The sequence below is a fragment of the Salmo salar genome, chromosome 24 (assembly GCF_965601325.2).
Source record: "Salmo salar chromosome 24, fSalSal1, whole genome shotgun sequence".
NCBI lineage: Eukaryota > Metazoa > Chordata > Actinopteri > Salmoniformes > Salmonidae > Salmo > Salmo salar.
This window is the reverse complement of record NC_138314.1, coordinates 1,802,787-1,820,366: the sequence shown is the minus strand read 5'-3', so window position 1 is coordinate 1,820,366 and position 17,580 is coordinate 1,802,787. Positions and strand designations below refer to the sequence as shown.

At 39.7% G+C, this 17,580-nt stretch overlaps 2 protein-coding genes across 5 annotated transcripts in view; one reads left to right on the top strand and one right to left on the bottom strand.

Annotated features, from left to right (window-relative positions):
• Nucleotides 1-736: 736 nt before the first annotated feature.
• On the bottom strand, nt 737-7,764 carry rnf215 (ring finger protein 215). Of its 3 annotated transcripts, none has more exons than XM_014170491.3 (10): nt 7,370-7,764; nt 6,932-7,093; nt 5,563-5,634; nt 5,228-5,313; nt 4,814-4,868; nt 4,554-4,658; nt 4,198-4,314; nt 3,891-4,028; nt 1,949-2,051; nt 737-1,753 (listed from the first exon to the last, which is right to left on the bottom strand). In XM_014170491.3, the coding sequence occupies exons 1-10, from the start codon at nt 7,601-7,603 to the stop codon at nt 1,731-1,733; spliced, it is 1,095 nt and encodes a 364-aa protein (XP_014025966.1). In that variant the 5' UTR covers nt 7,604-7,764; the 3' UTR covers nt 737-1,730. The 3 variants fall into 3 exon arrangements, with proteins under 3 accessions (XP_014025966.1, XP_014025967.1, XP_014025968.1); XM_014170492.3 differs by having other exon boundaries at nt 4,198-4,311; XM_014170493.3 differs by lacking the exon at nt 5,563-5,634.
• Nucleotides 7,765-8,110: 346 nt separating this feature from the next.
• Nucleotides 8,111-17,580, top strand: part of LOC106584883 (SEC14-like protein 2) — a 54,712-nt gene continuing 45,242 nt past the window's right edge. The window contains exons 1-2 of one of the 2 annotated variants that reach the window (XM_014170488.3): nt 8,111-8,766; nt 9,514-9,589. In XM_014170488.3, coding sequence (XP_014025963.1) covers nt 8,713-8,766; nt 9,514-9,589 — 130 coding nt within the window. In that variant the 5' untranslated portion in view covers nt 8,111-8,712. Of the gene's footprint in view, nt 8,767-9,513; nt 9,694-17,580 lie in introns of those variants that run through there. The other variant, XM_014170489.3, reaches the window with a different exon arrangement.

The following is a 17,580-nucleotide window of genomic DNA, read 5'->3' as shown; positions in this document are numbered from 1 at the left end:
AGGATGGTGAAAGATGGAAACGGCAGCTATATTACTCAAGTAATTAGCTGATGGTAGGAAGCATTTAGAGTATTCACATTTCCCTATAAGGCGTTGCTAGATTTTATTTTATTTAACCAGGCAAGTCAGTTAAGAACAAATTCTTATTTACAATGAAGGCCTGTGGTTGAGTGAAAGTGATACAAATGACTCCATTTGACCTTTCACCTTTCCATGCTATACTCATTGGTTAGCCAAGGTCAAGTCTGTTTCAGTTCTGCAAGGTCACTGGTTTATAATAAAACTATTTAAGGACTACATAAAGGATTTCTAAAATAAGTACTGTCAAGTAGTACACTCTTAAGTGCAGATGTGTTTGTAACATGCTGTCTGTCTCTGTACAGCTACTCTGGTTATCTGGTGAATAAGGCATTTACCTCACAGAGCAGTCTTTCTACAGAGTTTAACAAAAGTAGGAGTAACAATATAATTCTCTCCCCACCCTTATTCCAATTAGTTCAGAATTAACACAAACTTTGAAATTGTATTCCTTAAGTAGACAATAGTCTGGATGAAATTAGTCCATCTATACAAATTTAAATTAACTTTTGAGATTATACTGACCCTGTGATATGGTGGAATATGGGCCCCAAATGACCAGATGTGTTTTGATGCCAGTTAGCAACACACTGTTAACCATGCTTTGTACCATATTGCATTTAACATCCATGCAAATACAACTTAACCAAGCTATATCTTATTTTTTCACATTAAAATGCCTTGGACTTTAATTTCCCTGTAAAGAACATACATGGAATTCCACTACAGATTAACAGAACATTAGAATGCCTGACATGTATAGACACTTTCACCATGAGGCACCAGTACTCTATCACACATGCAGCAAGAGAGGAGGGTGGGAGAGAATAGAGTAACGTCATTGTACGGTATGTTATCCCAGGAAGAATGTACTGTTTGTTTCAACACTGGTACAGTAACATTTGTTTTACAGTACCACATAGATAAGTGAAGCTGCTTCAGGATTGGCTGTCCCTAAAAGGTCAGAGGTCAACATTGTCCAATAAGAAGGCCAGCTGCTGGGAGAAGCTCCCCCGCCCACAATCCAGTGCAAGAAGAAGAGGTGTGGTCTGGAACTGTTACTGAAAACTAGTCACGAAAGACGACAAGACAACTTGATCCCAATGTTCTGGGCCCAGCTTTTCAGAAGTTATGTGATTGGATTCCGGATTCGGACAGGATTAAAAATGATTATAAAAATGTAACTGAAAAATGTGATTATGATCCTCCGGATAAAGATTTGGTAATCCAATCTGAACTTTAATCATGTCATTTTTGCATTTTCAAAACTCTAAAAGGTTTGGATTAGGATAGTTTTTAGGATAGTTTTTATGCCAAAAACCTGGATTATCTTGATCCCCCATTCATGTAGTTTACTCATCTCTGTTACCCTATGACAGTGTAGAAGTAGTACCACAATTTGTCCAGCAGATGTCAAGATTTAGGCCTGTTCAAAACACTGAAAATCCAAATTCTGTGATCTTGATATTGTGGTATCTGGATCAGAATGATCCTATCTGATTTTTTTCTGAAAACTGGCTCAAAAACAGCCAGATTGATCTGAACCTGGATAGCAAAAATGGGGATTACAGAATCGAAATTCTGATCCAGATTAAAAGTTTTTAAAAACTGGGCCCTGGTCAGTGGGGTGAGGAGCTGGGCCAAGGCTACCATTAGCTGTCTCTACAGAGGTTACCTGTGGATGGAAGGGCAAGATGACAGTCAAAGGGAATAGCTAATTAACCCGGGTACCAAATACAATCACCAACGCTACATTAGATTTCAAATGTGTTAATTGCATTTGGCAAATAAAGTTGCACTTATGTGTACAGGCAAGTAGAGCTCTTACTAAGTATGCTGCGTTTACACAGGGGGCAGGTGTATAACTTACTGAGTATGCTGCGTTTACACAGAGGACAGGTGTGCTGCAGGAGCAACCACGGATCCACACAGTCCCTGTGGAACTCATGGAGGCAGGGCAGCACGCGAAGACACTGCAACACACAGTCACACACCACCAGGTGAGTTAGCATACTACTAACACTCGTGTCTAAAGTAGAATTTACAGAATTGATATGTGTTATACATCTTACTTTCTATGTAACATATGACATGTTTGTGTGTGTTTCTGAGTAGTTCCAGAGGGGTATACTACAAAGCAGGATCAACGAGTTAGCAGTAGCTAACTAAAAAAAAAAAATGCCAGAAATAACTTGATTTTCTGGTTCATTAACGCTGGAATCACTAAAGCAGTAATTTGGACTGCTAATATATATTTTTTAAATATGCCCCCCTTCGTCTTTGCCTAAATAAGTCTTTATAACACATCTTAATATCACAAACAGAACTGGAGTTGCAACCCGTTTTAGGAGGACATGTAATTGTTTTAATGGTTTTCCGCCGTTGCCCCTCGTCCTCCCGACAGTAGGGTCTGCTCCCCTCCTTTTCCCAACAGTTGAAGGTGCCATGCCCTGTTGACAATCACCCCGATAACTGTCATGAAACTATACTAAAACTAATTTCACACATATAAAAACAGATGAAATAAACAAAGTAAAGTATGATGGGGGAGAATGGGTAAGTTGATGAGCGAGGGGAAGCGAACAATGCATAATTATGTACTCACCAATTGTGAATGAAGAACAGGTCTTTCCATTCTATTGATCTATTCTAATTATAATGTCAAAATGATACATACACTATATCAGTCCATCGAATCCAAACAGTCTTATCAGTCTACTCTGGCCTATTTGGAGTACACAGTGAGAGCGTGCGTATTTTACAATGGCAAGAAGACCAAGATGAATAGATGCACATGCTGCGTTAGCGTTACTACAAAATCTGAATGAAAACTACACAGAAATGAATCATGACATCTCTGATGATTATTCTTCTGATTCTGAGCCTCAGCCTAAACCTCTAAGGCCTAAGTGCAAAAAAGCCAGACCAGTACACACTGAGCAGGTGCCCGCGGCACCACCAAATGAAAATGGTGAGACAGGAGAGAGGAAGGGACGGCACCGCTTGGATAAAACAAGCCGGTGACAATGCTTTGGGACGATTATCAGCACAAAATGTTATCACAAAGAGCAGGCCCTACATCTCAAGCAAAAAAACAGCATAGGCAACACACTCACCAGCTGACAATTGACTATTTTTGACTGCTGTCATATCGACACATTAATTATAATGCAATTATTGCTTTTGTGCCGACTTTCGCTATTTATCAAGAACACTGCTCTTATAATGATGTTTAGGATACTGACCGTGCGTCTTGCTGACCGTGAGTCTTGGACGATGGGGTATTTATTTTATTTTGACGTAATAAAAATGAGCTGTTACCGCATTCCAACACAAGCTTTCCGTTTCATAGTTGTAACTAAGGCACTCCACGAATAAAATTGATTTTGCACTTGAATTAGTGTTTTTTTGTTTTTACATATAGTCTACAGTAACAAAATAATGAAAATGCTACTGTATTATTTTACATTTAAAAATAAATGGTATTCTAATGTTACCCAAGACCTTCATTAACACAACCAAATTATTATTTTTGCGATAGCATATATGAAATGTATTAATTACACTGTTAGAATGTTGCAGTTAAAATGACTGCTCATTAACTTGAAAGGGGGGTCCCTCGAGGCCCATCGGTTCTAGTGTTAAGAAAGATAAACTTAGATATGAGTTTTTTGTTGAGTCAATTTGACCATGCCCAAGTCAAGCTTAGCTGTAAAAAACAACAATGCTATTTCAGAATATTTAGACAAGTTAGCTGGCTAACTCCTTGATCCTGCTTTGTAGTATACCCCTCAGGAGTCAGTCAGTCTGACCTGGTTGTTGTTGAACTGTTCCAGACAGACAGCACAGTTGTCTGTCTCTAGCTGCGCTGGGTCACACCACGGTTTGGGCTGCCGGTACATCCTGGTCTTCAGGGAAGACAGTCTCTTCAGGATGTCCTGTTTTGGTAACTGTAGGAATGATTAAGTCATGAATATTATGGTGAATGTTTCTACATCATTAATTTTAAAGCATCTCATTTTCATACTGTCGTTCAGTGTCTGTTTACTTAAATTTGCTTTAGATTAGTGTGTCTGCTAATTGCTGAATGATTAAAAGAGGAAAATGGTTCAACTCTACCTCCAGGTCGTCATTGAGTTGGTTGTCCTGGTACTGCCATCGAGCCTGAACTATGACCCCTGTACAGAGGATCAGAGCCACCAGTAGGACCGTGTTCCACAGCTGATGCAGGTACTTCTGGAGGACAACACATAACAGGACCGAGCATGGATGTTAACCTACCTCTGAATCATTTGTTTACGTTTGTCACACAACAGAGATGTAGGAAAAAGCAACGAGTTGCACAGATCAGTGATTTGTTAGATCTAGCCTGTGAGGAGTTGTAGCGTAAAAATCAGATTATCTTTGGTTAGAATGTCATTGATTATTTATTTTGTTGTCCCTATTCATTTGAATGTATGCCATGGTGTTCACACCTGGACCTGCGAGTTGGTCTCTCCGGTGCAGATGACCCCCTGCCACTCTCCATACAGACCGCCTCTGGAGAGACCGCACGTGGACCACAACGTCAGGGTGGCCCCCTACAATACCACCAGAGAGGAGGTTGTACACACATCCAAAGTAATAACATGAGCTGGACAGTAGAGTGATACAATGCATAGAAAACTGGAAATGTCCGCTGACTATTTTGCTGTTCTCTAAGGTGATAAAGTTTATGGCAAAAAGATGATCTTACCAAGTTGTCCTGTAGAATAGTCTTGTATGTGATTTTCACAGTAGCATGAAGGCCCCTATGAAATAAACCATAGAGTTAACTCCCTCAGTGTCTCTATATTAGTCAGTATGCTATAGTATATTCATACAATCAAAGCTATACTCCCAAGTCGCGCAGTGGTCTAAGGCACTGCATCTCAGTGCTAGAGGCGTCACTTCAGACATCCTGGTTCAATTCCAGGCTGAATCACAACTGGCCGTGATTGGGAGTCCCATAGGGCGGTGCACAATTGGCCCAGCGTTGTCCGGGTTTGGCCGGTGTAGGCCGTCATTGTAAATAAGAATTTGTTCTTAACTGACTTGCCTAGTTAAATATATACACAGAGAGGGATCCTTGTGTAGACTAGTATTGTTTCGTTTTCCATCACTGTGGTACCTGAGGAGTGCTCCGATAAGCTTGGTAACATTTTCTGATGTCTGGATGACAATGACTGGCTTAGAGAGGACTTGGGACAGATCCATCTAGAAGGAGAATACAGGAGAGAATAGTAGTTATCATAGACCATATATCATTGTTCTATCTCTATGGGGTTATACTGTAAAGCAGTAGTAGAGGAGTGGTTACTCTAACAGCTGACAATTATAGAGCAACATTGGTGTTATGCTCTATAGTAGTGGTCACCAACCCTGGTCCAGGAGAGCTACAGGGTGTGCAGACTTTTGCTCCAGCCCAGCACTAACACAGCCAGTGTGTAAGAAAATGACTTTTACCTCTCTGATAGTGTTCTGATTGAGGGCTAGGATGATGAGTGCAGAAGCCCCCAGGACCAAGGCTCGTTTCATCTAACAAAGAGAGATAGTGGTTATATACTTACTTCAGACTTACTTTACCCAGACTGATATATTTGCATGTGTTAAAAGTGTGTAAAAATAATATTAATCATATTTCATGCTGAAACCCTCCTACTAAACACTATTCACTAAGTTAAAGATGTATATTTAGGTTAACGTTTTACAGCTTTGCCATTCTATTTTTTATTTGAAAATCATCTTTGTGTAATAATTTCATATTTGACATGTTATAAGGCCACACAGAGGGCCAGAGATAATTACAGACACCTGTACAAAGTACCCAAAAGGGACACTAAATGTCATGTGATAGATTACAATGATAAAATCCTGGATTTAAAAAAATCTGGTAGTTTCCTGGTAAATTTCCTGTAATATACCCTCCCTTTGCAACCCTAGGTGAAACTCTGTGGTGCTGAAGAACAGATACAACATTCAGACAGTTATTCATCTCTCACTGATCAGGGTATAGTTTGTTGTGTGTCATAATACTTATTTCACCAAATATACAAATTATTCAACAAAACAGTGGACTGACAGACTGTTCTTCCCATGCCCATGTGAGTGATTCCTCACAAAACCAGGACAAAAAAGATTTTGGGGATTATCACTAAATTGAATCCATAAAATGATCCTTTTGAGGAAGGATTGTTGATGTACAGTAAGTATACAAAACATTAAGAACATCTGCTCTTTCCATGACAGACTGACCAGGTGAAAGCTCCCTTATTGATGTCACTCGTTAAATACACTTCAATCAGTGTAGATGAAGGGGAGGAGACAGGTTAAATAATGATTTTTAAGCAATTTACCAGTAGGCCTATGGTCTCATGAGTCTTCTCAAGTACCCCCTAGAGATAGACCAAGTACACCCAGGGGTCATAGTACCACTGGTTGGGAACCACTGAGCATATTATGTTCAACAATGTATATATTTTTTAAGTTACCAACTCAAAACTTTTATATTTTCAATATTCATGTTTACATTTTATTCATAAATGAATGTACAAAAATTGTATTTAAATCAAAATACTACTCATATTACAGAACAAGCGGTAAAGCTTAATATGAAATAAAATGTTGCTTTGTAGCACCTACAGATCATGCCGTCTTAAAGGAAGCCTAGGTAACGCCAGAAACTTTGATAAATGATTTTTCAATTATGCTTTTAGATACAAATGTCAAATATATGTCAACAATCCTTCCTTCAAAGAATCATTCTATGGATTACATTTTGTGAAAATCCCCAAAATCATGGTCTTTTTTTGTATTGTTTCCTCCCTGAACTCACTTTATTGACAACGGCAGCAGCAAAGGATTCCTGGCTGTTCCCAGCAGTGGAAGCTTTGCTCTCCTCCACTTTGACAGGCACCACACCTATCCATGGCTCCTGGTCTTTGGCTTGGACACCCCCACCTTTGCCCCGGCTCACCTGCGGCTCCTCATCCTGCACCTGAACAATGGCAATTGGAAACACTGGGGTCATTATATGATTATTACTGGGAAATATCATAGACTTATCCTATGCAGACATTGCATGCTTGATGATTCAAAATGCAATGGTGAAAATAACAGATTTTAAGCTATTGCTAGACAATATAGATTACTGTATATATACACTGTATATGTTATTTTCTCAGTAACTGTAATGTTTATATCCATATCATGTTACACATACAAATCCAGTGGTTTTACATAGCAGAGCCTAGCCAGCTGTAACATCACTCACTAATATGAGGTCCCCTTCGAGATCATGCTCTTGTTGATTGTGTTTTTCGGGTACGCTGCTGCTTTCCCAGTTCGCTTCGAGCACCTCGCCTTGTAGAACGGTGCTGACATCTGGACGTTCTCTCAGCAGAATCTCGACCAAGGCGACCTGAGCGCCCGTAACTAGCAGACACGACAAGAACGAAGGAGCCGAGACCAGAAACACCACGGTAAAATAGCAGCAGCTTGCAGACATGGCCGAAGAAACGCGTAAATTAAAAATACTATAAACTAGATAATCATTATCAACTGTCAACCATTATTTTACAGAACCAACTAAGTTACTGTACTTTTTGGCTTGGAACCCAAAAATGTAAGCAAGAACACTACTTCCTGTAGAACAGGAAGCTGAGATGTGAGTTGACGTTTGCTTGCAAATCTGCCATCTACTGGGAAATTCAGAAAATGCTTGTTTTAGTGAATATATAACAATAATAAATGAGTTGTGTATTGTGCTTGTTTCCAGGCCCAAATGCAAGGTGTGGACTGATACTGCATGATGTGTAGCTGTTAATGTTTATTTTATTTTTTGGATGCAAACCCAAGTTTTATTATGTTGCATAAAAACAACTTGTGTTGGAAATGTTTTATTGTTATTTTTGAGGAGGACACGCTGGATCAGGTTGGGATACTGGCCCTTTAAATGGGCGTGTCCTCTCGTGTTTACGCTTTTAGAGTTTCTAAACCCAGAGACGCAACTTCGCAAGACTTCCTGGAATGGTTGGGAAACAGACCAAACAGACCAGTCTGGGGTTTGTGGTTTGAGAAGTCAATGATATAAATTAAATATTATTCCTTAGCTGTTCATTTTCTCAAAATCTAAAGATACAACCTAGATTAGATCCGATGTCTTAAGTAGTTGGGCATGTTATTACTCCAAGCTCGTGAAAGTGAAAAACTGAAACGTTTTCATTTTCGTCAAAAACAACGTTATATCGACGGAGTGCCGTTGATTTGACGGCCTGCACGTGCGTAGTTCGGCACGAGACGACCGTTGTTGACCTTGGCCTGTTTCTACGCATGAGTTTAGTGAGCCAACGTCGCCTACAAGCGCGCTCTGGGATTTATACTGAAGAAGCAGTTTTAGCCTATCTCCATAGTGTACTGTCTTTGATACAGTCATTGCTTTTTACGACTTGACTGACAGGGATGAAGAGGATAACAGCGCCCTCGTAGAGCAGCTTCACACAGTGGGATCAGTCCAGCGACGAGGGGAGGGAAGTGCGTGGCATCCTCTTCGGGTCTTCAACTTCCATTAACGGAATAAAAACTGCCATTGTATCTTGTTTTGCTTTGACAGACGTGATGAGTGGCAGGGTTGGCGACCTAAGTCCGAAGCAGGCTGAGGCATTGGAGGAGGTGAATTGCTGTACTGTACATTTCTGTATCTGTGTCGCATTTATTTATGTTTGACCTGACGATATGACGGTCATCGATGCTTTTGGAACTTTGAACCTTCCTATCTTTTTCCACCACACGCACACAGACAGTGTTGGCTGCAATGTACGTTACAAGATATGATTATATGTAGAAACATGTCATGGCTACAATACGCTGTAACCTATTTATATATTTTATCAAGCTTTTCCTTCTGAGGTTTCTCTGTAATACGGGTCAGTAAAGTTGATAGGTGATTAAAATGATGGAACCACCTAACTGGGTAAAAAAAAATCTACCCTAGGCCTATTATTATAATAGGAATGATCATGTTGTTAATAATTAATAATTTATGTAATTGCAATTTACTGTATAGAATTTAGTATATGTATCTCCCTTGAAAGGTTTGGTTCTTGTGTATGATTTTAGTTTCATTTCCTAAAATATATAACTATTTGAGATGTGAGTGGAAAAACTCTTATTGAACTTACTGTGACCAATGTGCTTTGTTTTAAGAGATTAACTTCCACACAGAAGTCTGAAGCTTTCATGTGGCTTATAACAATTCATTTCACATGCTTGCTTCCATGTTTACCACTAAACTCATGTGTGCATCATCACTGATACACCTATACCCCTTTTGGCCCTCTCGCTCTCTTTCTTTCTCTCGCTCTCGCTGTCCCTCTCTCTCTGTCTCTCTCTCTGCCACCCGGTTTTATCCTTGGGCAGTTTCGAGAGAGGATTCAGGATGTTCTTCCACTGCTTCCTGCTCAGCATGACCACTTCCTGTTGCGCTGGCTCAGAGGTAAGGCAGACTAATTAACCGCCTGTTGCTTCACCACGATGGGCTTGGAACTGGAATGATCTGTTCTGGTAGGAGAGCTGCAAGGCCGTTAAGACCATGCTTGGGTAAGGTCAGACTCTCCAGTCCAGTCTAGCTCGGATAGATATGCTTCTGAAGAGGGTGATTATCATCTTTGATGGACATGTTGTTACACAGCAACAGATATTTCAGCTTCAACCGAACAATTCAACAGTTAAAACTCAATGGCTTTGCAAATAGAGAAGTTACCAACTGGTTTTGGAACGGTTACTGACCATGAGAAAAGTTACAACACCTGCGTAGCTACAGTAAATGCTTTCAGTTGTTGGGGGTGGAAGGTGTTTGTAAGGTTTGAGAGAGAGGACTGTCTTTATAAATGGTATATAACTGTAATAACTTTTGAATACTTGGCTAATAGCTGGTTAACTTGGACATGAACAGTGTTAGAGCTTTCGTTAAAACTCTTCACACGGTTGCAAGTGACAGTTACAGGGCCTGAGAGAAAGAGAGAGGTCTGTGGTCTAGAGTTGATTAGTTGAGTGACAGGTTGTAGTAACACAGCGAGTGAGAGGCAGGCGTTGTAAAGAATGCCTTGTTCTACATTGGAATAGATTGGACTCACGTAGGCTCTCTGAATCCTTATAATCTAGGACTAATCTAGGGCTAATCGCATTAAACCTGTAAAACAGTGACTCATGCATCTGTTATTAGTTATGGCAGCTTAACATACCTTAGCCCTTCCACTGATGGTCTGTGTCTGTCAGGTTTTCATCTATAACTATTCCATTTGTAATTAGAAAGAGCTTGTTACTATGTGTTGATCCTTGGCAGACCATAAAAATCTTGTCTAATAATCAGAGCTGCACTCACTGCATAGAAATGTGTTGGTCTTAATGGTCGACTTTGGGCAAAACCACAAAAATAACGGCTTTAAACTGTATAACTGATCAATGCACCATCATATCAGGTAATTTAATGCTTATAAACCAAACATATTTATGAATAAGATTTTTGGCTACAGATGTGCAATTTCTTACTGATCTTTACAGCTTCAGTCTAAAAACAAATCCTTTTAAATGATGTCAACACATACTGGAAGAGTTATTGGCTAGCTACAATGACTAGCTTAGCTAACGAACTAGCTAGACTATATATACAAAAGTATGTGGACACCAATGTTCCAGGACTGCCGTTCAGAAGAAGAGATTGAACTTTACTGAGTTCTCCCCATTTGTTTGCACTATATAGATCAATGTTTTTTCTGTGATCGAATCAACATGATATCAGCCAGTGAGGGAAAAAAGTATTTGATCACCAGCTGATTTTGTACATTTGCCCAATGACAAAGAAATGATCAGTCTATAATTTTAATGGTAGGTTTATTTGAACAGTGAGAGACAGAATAACAACCAAAAAATCTAGAAAAACGCATGTCAAAAATGTTATAAATTGATTTGCATTTTAATGAGGGAAATAAGTATTTGACTCCTCTGCAAAACATGACTTTTTACTTGCTGGCAATCACAGAGGTCAGATGTTTCTTGTAGTTGGCCACCAGGTTTGCACACACATCGTTCCTGCTACAATTTACAGTCACCTATTTGGTGTTACAGACCAAGTTACAGAACAAGTAAATCATTAATTAATGTCAAGCCCATCATAATGTAAATTGAAGAAAAAAAATGCTATGTAGGCCTGCATTGAACACCACATACAGTATAGTCTACTGTAGGCTATATCATAGAAATTAAAACCTATTTCCATGTGAGAATGTTATGGGATTTGCTTAATTGGTTTTGTTGGTAGGCCTACATTATGCTCAAATAGCAACAATAAGGGCCTCCTGAGTGGTTCAGCGGTCTAAGGCACTGCATTGCAGTGCTTGAGGTGTCACTACAACCCCGGGTTCGATCCCAGGTGGTGTCACAGCCGGCCGTGACCGGGAGACCCATGAGGCGGCGTACAATTGGCCCAACATCATCCGGGTTAAGGGAGGGTTTCACCGGCCAGGATTTCCTTGTCCCATCGCGCTCTAATGACTCCTTGTGGCGGGCCGGCGCCTGCAAGCTGACTTCAGTCGCCAGCTGTACGGTGTTCCCTCCGACACATTGGTGCAGCTGGCTTCCCTGCCAAGCAGTGTAGCTTGGCAGGGTCATGTTTCAGAGGACGCATGGCTCTCGATCTTCGTCTCTCCCGAGTCCGTGAGGGAGTTGCAGCGATGAGACACGAAATTGGGGAGGAAAATGGCTAAAAGTACAAATAAATAAATATATAAATATATATATATATATAGGCTACTGTATAAAACTGTAAGGGTACAGCCTCAGTGTTCACTGTGCATAAAATTCTCACAATGTTCAAGTTTTCACTCACAAGACCAAAAAGTTGCTCAGTGTCCCAAAAAATTGGAGGGAACATTAGTGGATTTGGCTTTTTCAGCCACACCCGTTGCTGACAGGTGTTTAAAATCGAGCACACAGCCATGCAAACTCCATACTTTTTACATTTTAGTCATTTAGCAGACACTCTTATCCAGAGCGACTTACAGTAGTGAATGCATACATTTCATACATCTTTTTCTCCGTACTGGTCCCCCGTGGGAATCGAACCCACAACCCTGGCGTTGCAAACACCATGCTCTACCAACTGAGCCACACGAATGGCCTTACTGAAGAGCTCAGTGAGCTCAGTGACTTTCAATGCGGCACCATCATAGGATTCCATCTTTCCAACAAGTCAGTCCGTCAAATTTCTGCCCTGCTAGAGCTTTCCTGTTCAACTGTAAGTGCTGTTATTTTGAAGTGGAAACATCTAGGAGCAACAATAGCTCAGCTGCGAAGTGGTAGGCCACACAAGCTCACAGAACGGGACCGCTGAGTGCTGAAGCGCGTAGTGCGTAAAAATCCTCTGTCCTAAGTTGCAACACTTACTACCGAGTTCCAAACTGCCTCTGGAAGCAATGTCAGCACAAGAACTGTTCGTCGGGAGCTTCATGAAATGGGTTTTCATGGCCGGGCAGCCGCACACAAGCCTAAGATCACCATGCGCGTCGGCTGGAGGGGGGTAAAGCTCGCCGCCATTGGACTCTGGAGCAGTGGAAACGCGTTCTCTTGAGTGATGAATCACGCTTCACCATCTGGCAGTCCGATGGACAAATCTGGGTTTGGAGGATGTCAGGAGAACGCTACCTGCCCCAATGCATAGTGCTTACTGTAAAGTTTGGTGGAGGAGGAATAATGGTCTGGGGCTTTTTCATGGTTTGGGCAAGGCCTGTTAGTTCCAGCGAGGGGAAATCTTAACACTACAGCATACAATGGCATTCTAGATGATTCTGTGCTTCCAACTTTGTGGGATCAGTTTGGGGAAGGCCCTTTCCTGTTTCAGTATGACAATGCCTTCGTGCGCAAAGCGAGGTCCATACAGAAATGGTTTGTCGAGATTGGTGTGGAACAACTTGACTGGCCTGCACAGTGCCCTGACCTCAACCCCATCGGACACCTTTGGGATGAATAGGAACGCTGACTGCGAGCCAGGTCTAATCGCCCAACATCAGTGCCCGACCTCACTAATGATCTTGTGGCTGAATGGATTTCTCTTTATTATTTTTAATACATTTGCCAAAATTTCTAAAAACCTGTTTTTGCTTTGTCATTATGGGGTAGTGTGTGTAGATTGATGAGAGGAAAAAAACAATTTTAACCATTTTTTAATCAGGCTGTAACGTAACAAAGTGAAAAAAGTCAAGGGGTCTGAATACTTTACAAATGCACCGTATATTATTTAGTATATGTTAAGACACGATTAAATTAAGAACAGTCTGATGGGTGACAATATTATCACTTGTGAATTATGTATTATCACTTGTGAATTATGTATTATCACTTGTGAATAATGCCCAGCATGTGAAGTAAAGCAAGAAACAGCACATACGTATTTTTGCGCAACTTTTTCTAGTCATAGTCGCACACATCATGTAACCTAGGCCATAGGCCTGTGTTTTGATAAGGTTTGTATCACAACTAAAGTGGCCAAATAACTCCAAATGTAGCATATAGACCTAGGACCCCTCGAACACGGTTAGAGAGCACATTGAAAGATGTGTCATTGCGCAATCGCATGTGAAAACAGAGTTTTGACTGGCCACTATTTAAAAGAGGATCCTAGCTTTCTTGTGCTGCTATATTTATTACTCAATTCTTAATGTTGCTAAATTCTTAAATTAAGCACAATAATCCACTTTACAACATGGCATACAAAGGCGCGTGAGTTTCAAGTTTGGGGAGGCACATTTTCACCATAAAAATGCACCTTTATAAGAAAGCATTCCATACATCATCACATTTGCAAACTTATGTAAGATTGCCTACTATTCGTAATGTGATGAGTAGATTGAATAGTCATAATTTAGGCTACAAATATAACTCAATCACTGTTCGCAAAAAAAGACTGTTCACTGCATGGCAGAGCAACTATAGCATTAAGTAGGCCTATCCGATGTTTCTTCTTTCTTTGCATGGGAAAAATGTGGTCTTTTATAAACACATATCATGTAATTCTACTATATTTTATATGACTGGAAACATTAGCAGAATCTTTTTTAATACGACAAATTACAGGGTAGCCGACTGCTGACACTGACAAACAGATAAATAAAAACAACAATGTCCATATAATAGGCCTACGAGAACGGGAGATGCAAATAGAATATGACGTCCATCTAAACTGGCGGACAAAATTATTGTAAAAAAAACTAGTAGCACTGACCCAACAATGATAAATTGTGAATTTGTGCAGTTCGCACTCACTGGGGATATTACAGATGCTCTCCGCTGGTGCCAATAAGATCAGCTATACTGTTGTTTGCTCAATTAAGTTGAGAATTTTGATAACTTAAAGACAGATTAGTATTTTCTTTACAGCAATAACAGACAGTTGCAACTCAACAATAATCTGCCCAAATTGCGAGCGCTGCTTTTCCTTCCGACTGTAGGCAATACAATTTAAAACAATCCACAATATTTTTTTGAAAAATTAGCTAATGATCCTCTGTGGCCAAATCATGCTTTAGTATCCTATTTTGAATTATTTTCTTTCTTTCTGTATAGACAGGAGTAGGCTAATAATGCTATATAATTTTGGCAATATAATTCAATTTACTTTAGGAAAAGCTTTCCCTAGCCTTATGGATGTGCTGCCTATGCTTACATATTAAAAAACGTAACTACCTCCATTCACTATTCAAGTGCAGGCTACGGATAACGTTTTTTTTTTGTGGGCCATTCTAAATCAAAAACAATTTCACCCATAGACTGTATTTAAAGACCAGATTAAATTAAGAATAGTCTAATGGGTGAGAATATTATCAAGTACTTGTCAAATTGTGAATGCGAGACTGATGAAGTGTGTGCAGCCTGGACAAGAAGCAGAACTCATGTTTTTCATGCAACGTTTTTCAAAGTCTCATCATGCAGCCTTAGAATGTAATAAAAATCTAAACATATAGCCTAACGTTTGTATCACACCTAATGTAGCGTAAATAACACTAAATTAAGCATATAGGAGGACCGGTTTCTTTGTTAACTTCTCTGGGCAAGGTGGGACATGACCGTCCCACACTATTCAACAGCCAGTGAAATAGCATGGCGCAAAATACAAAACAGCAAAAATATCATAATTTCAATTTCTCAAACATACAACTATTTTACACCATTTTAAAGATACACTTCTCCTTAATGTAACCACATTGCCCGATTTCAAAAAGGCTTTGCATCGAAAGCAAAACATTAGATTATGTTAGGAGAGTACATAGACAAAAATAACCACACAGCCATTTTCCAAGCAAGGATATATGTCACAAAAACCCAAAACACAGCCAAATGAAGCACTAACCTTTGACGATCTTCATCAGATGACACTCCTAGGACATCATGTTACTCAATACATGTATGTTTTGTTCGATAAAGTTAATATTTATATCCAAAAACAGCATTTTACATTGGCGCGTGATGTTCAGAAAATGTATTCCCACCAAAACTCCCGGTGAATGACCACATCAATTTACAAAAATACTCATCATAAACGTTGACAAAATACATAACAATTATTTTAAGAATTATAGATAGTACTCCTTTATGCAACCGCTGTGTCAGACTTTAAAATAGCTTTTCGGCGAAAGCACATTTTTCAATATTCTGAGTACATAGCTCGCCATCAAAGCAAGCTATACAGACACCCACCAAGTTCTGGGGTCACCTAAACTCAGAATTAGTATTATAAATATTCTCTTACCTTTGCTGATCTTCGTCAGAATGCACTCCCAGGACTGCTACTTTGTTTTTGTTTAAAATAATCCATATTTATGTCCAAATACCTCCGTTTTGTTCGTGCGTACAGAGCACTATCCAAAGGCATAACGCGCGAGCGCAGTACCAGAGACGAAAAGTCAAAATGTTCCATTACCCTACGTTGTTTAAAATCAATCTTTATGGTATTTTTTACGTAAAAATGCGATAATATTCCAACCGGACAATAGCGTATTCATTCAAGAAGAAAAAGAAGGAACGGCTCACTCGCGGGATCGCGCATTACCAATCCCTTTGTCCCCAGGCAGTCCACTCATTGACTGAGCTCCTATTCTCTGCCCGGTTACAGGAGACGGATGAAAAAACTTTCTGAAGGCTTTTGAAAACCAATAGAAGCCTTAGGAAGTGCAACGTGACCCCACAGACACTGTAGTTTCGATAGGGATTAGAAAGAAGAACTACAATTCTCAGATCTCTCACTTCCTGGTTGAATTCTTCTCAGGTTTTTGCCTGCCATATGAGTTACCATTCAAACAGTTTTAGAAACTTCAGAGTGTTTTCTATCCAGATAATAATAATAATAATATGCATATTCTAGTTTCTGGGCCAGAGTAGTAACCAGTTTAATTTGGGTACGTTTTTCATCCGGCCGTGAAAATACTGCCCCCTATACTTTAAGAAGTTAACACAGAATAGCCGTGTGTGCGCATTTCCTCGGAAATCCTTTGGAGAAAATACCCTTTCTATTTTATTTAGCTATGTTTATTGTATTCTTCATACAATAAAATACTATACAATAATGCCACGGAATTCTAAGCAAATCGTGTCTGCTAAATTAACTAGTGTAGCCCACAGCCATATGGCATAGCCGGATCAGGGCCTAGCATAAGGACAACTCAGAATATGCTATTTTGTTCCAGTGAAATAGGCAACATTTTCTTCAGATCATGTTTATTTATACCTGTCTAAAATAAATAATGGATTTATTGTGATGCTGTAGGCTATATTACATGGATTTATTAGACTTTTCTTAAATGTAGATGATCCAATGGTCTGCATCAGTGGCTTGTAGGCTAAGCGTGGAAGGCAGGAGATGCTAGACATGTTTATGTTAATTAACGGTCAATTACCGTGAGACCGGCAGTTATTTGCATGATAATCACCGGCTGACAAAATTTCATGACCGCCGCAGGCCTAGCACTGACCCACCCCATTTCTGTTTGAAATTTGAGAAAGGCGGAGTTGACCTTTTAATTGGTTAGACTGAGTCGACATGTTTGAATTTGGCAACCATCCTCTCAATGTAGAGAGGGTGAATGAACGGGCTGCTGCACAGTCACTATGGGAACTCTTTCTTGAGCTCCCGGTTAAATAGTGCATAACAACTTTTTTTTTACACTTAAATGGTTAAACTAGTGGGAAATATATGTGATTATTGTACACATTTTTGAGTTTGCTTAATTTACTATTATCCTAAATTACAATATAGAATTATTTTGGCCTTATTTAATAAGTTTATATTACGCTACTTTCCTTGATGTGGACAGTATGTGTCACTACATTACACAAGCTCATGTTTTGACTATATCGGTTTGGGAGGATTTAAACATCCTTTTTACCTCAGATTGGTGATGTTAGTATAAAAGCTTATAGACAGCACGATGACACAAG

What these genes read in the sequence shown, in the direction of transcription:
- rnf215 (XM_014170491.3), bottom strand. Translation starts at nt 7,603, where the DNA reads ATGTCTGCAAGCTGCTGCTATTTTACCGTGGTGTTTCTGGTCTCGGCT. An exon ending in AGACCAACTCGCAGGTCCAG is followed by an intron (nt 4,315 to 4,553) that starts GTGTGAACACCA and finishes GTTGTCCTCCAG; the next exon opens with AAGTACCTGCATCAGCTGTG. An exon ending in AACTCAATGACGACCTGGAG is followed by an intron (nt 4,029 to 4,197) that starts GTAGAGTTGAAC and finishes TCATTCCTACAG; the next exon opens with TTACCAAAACAGGACATCCT.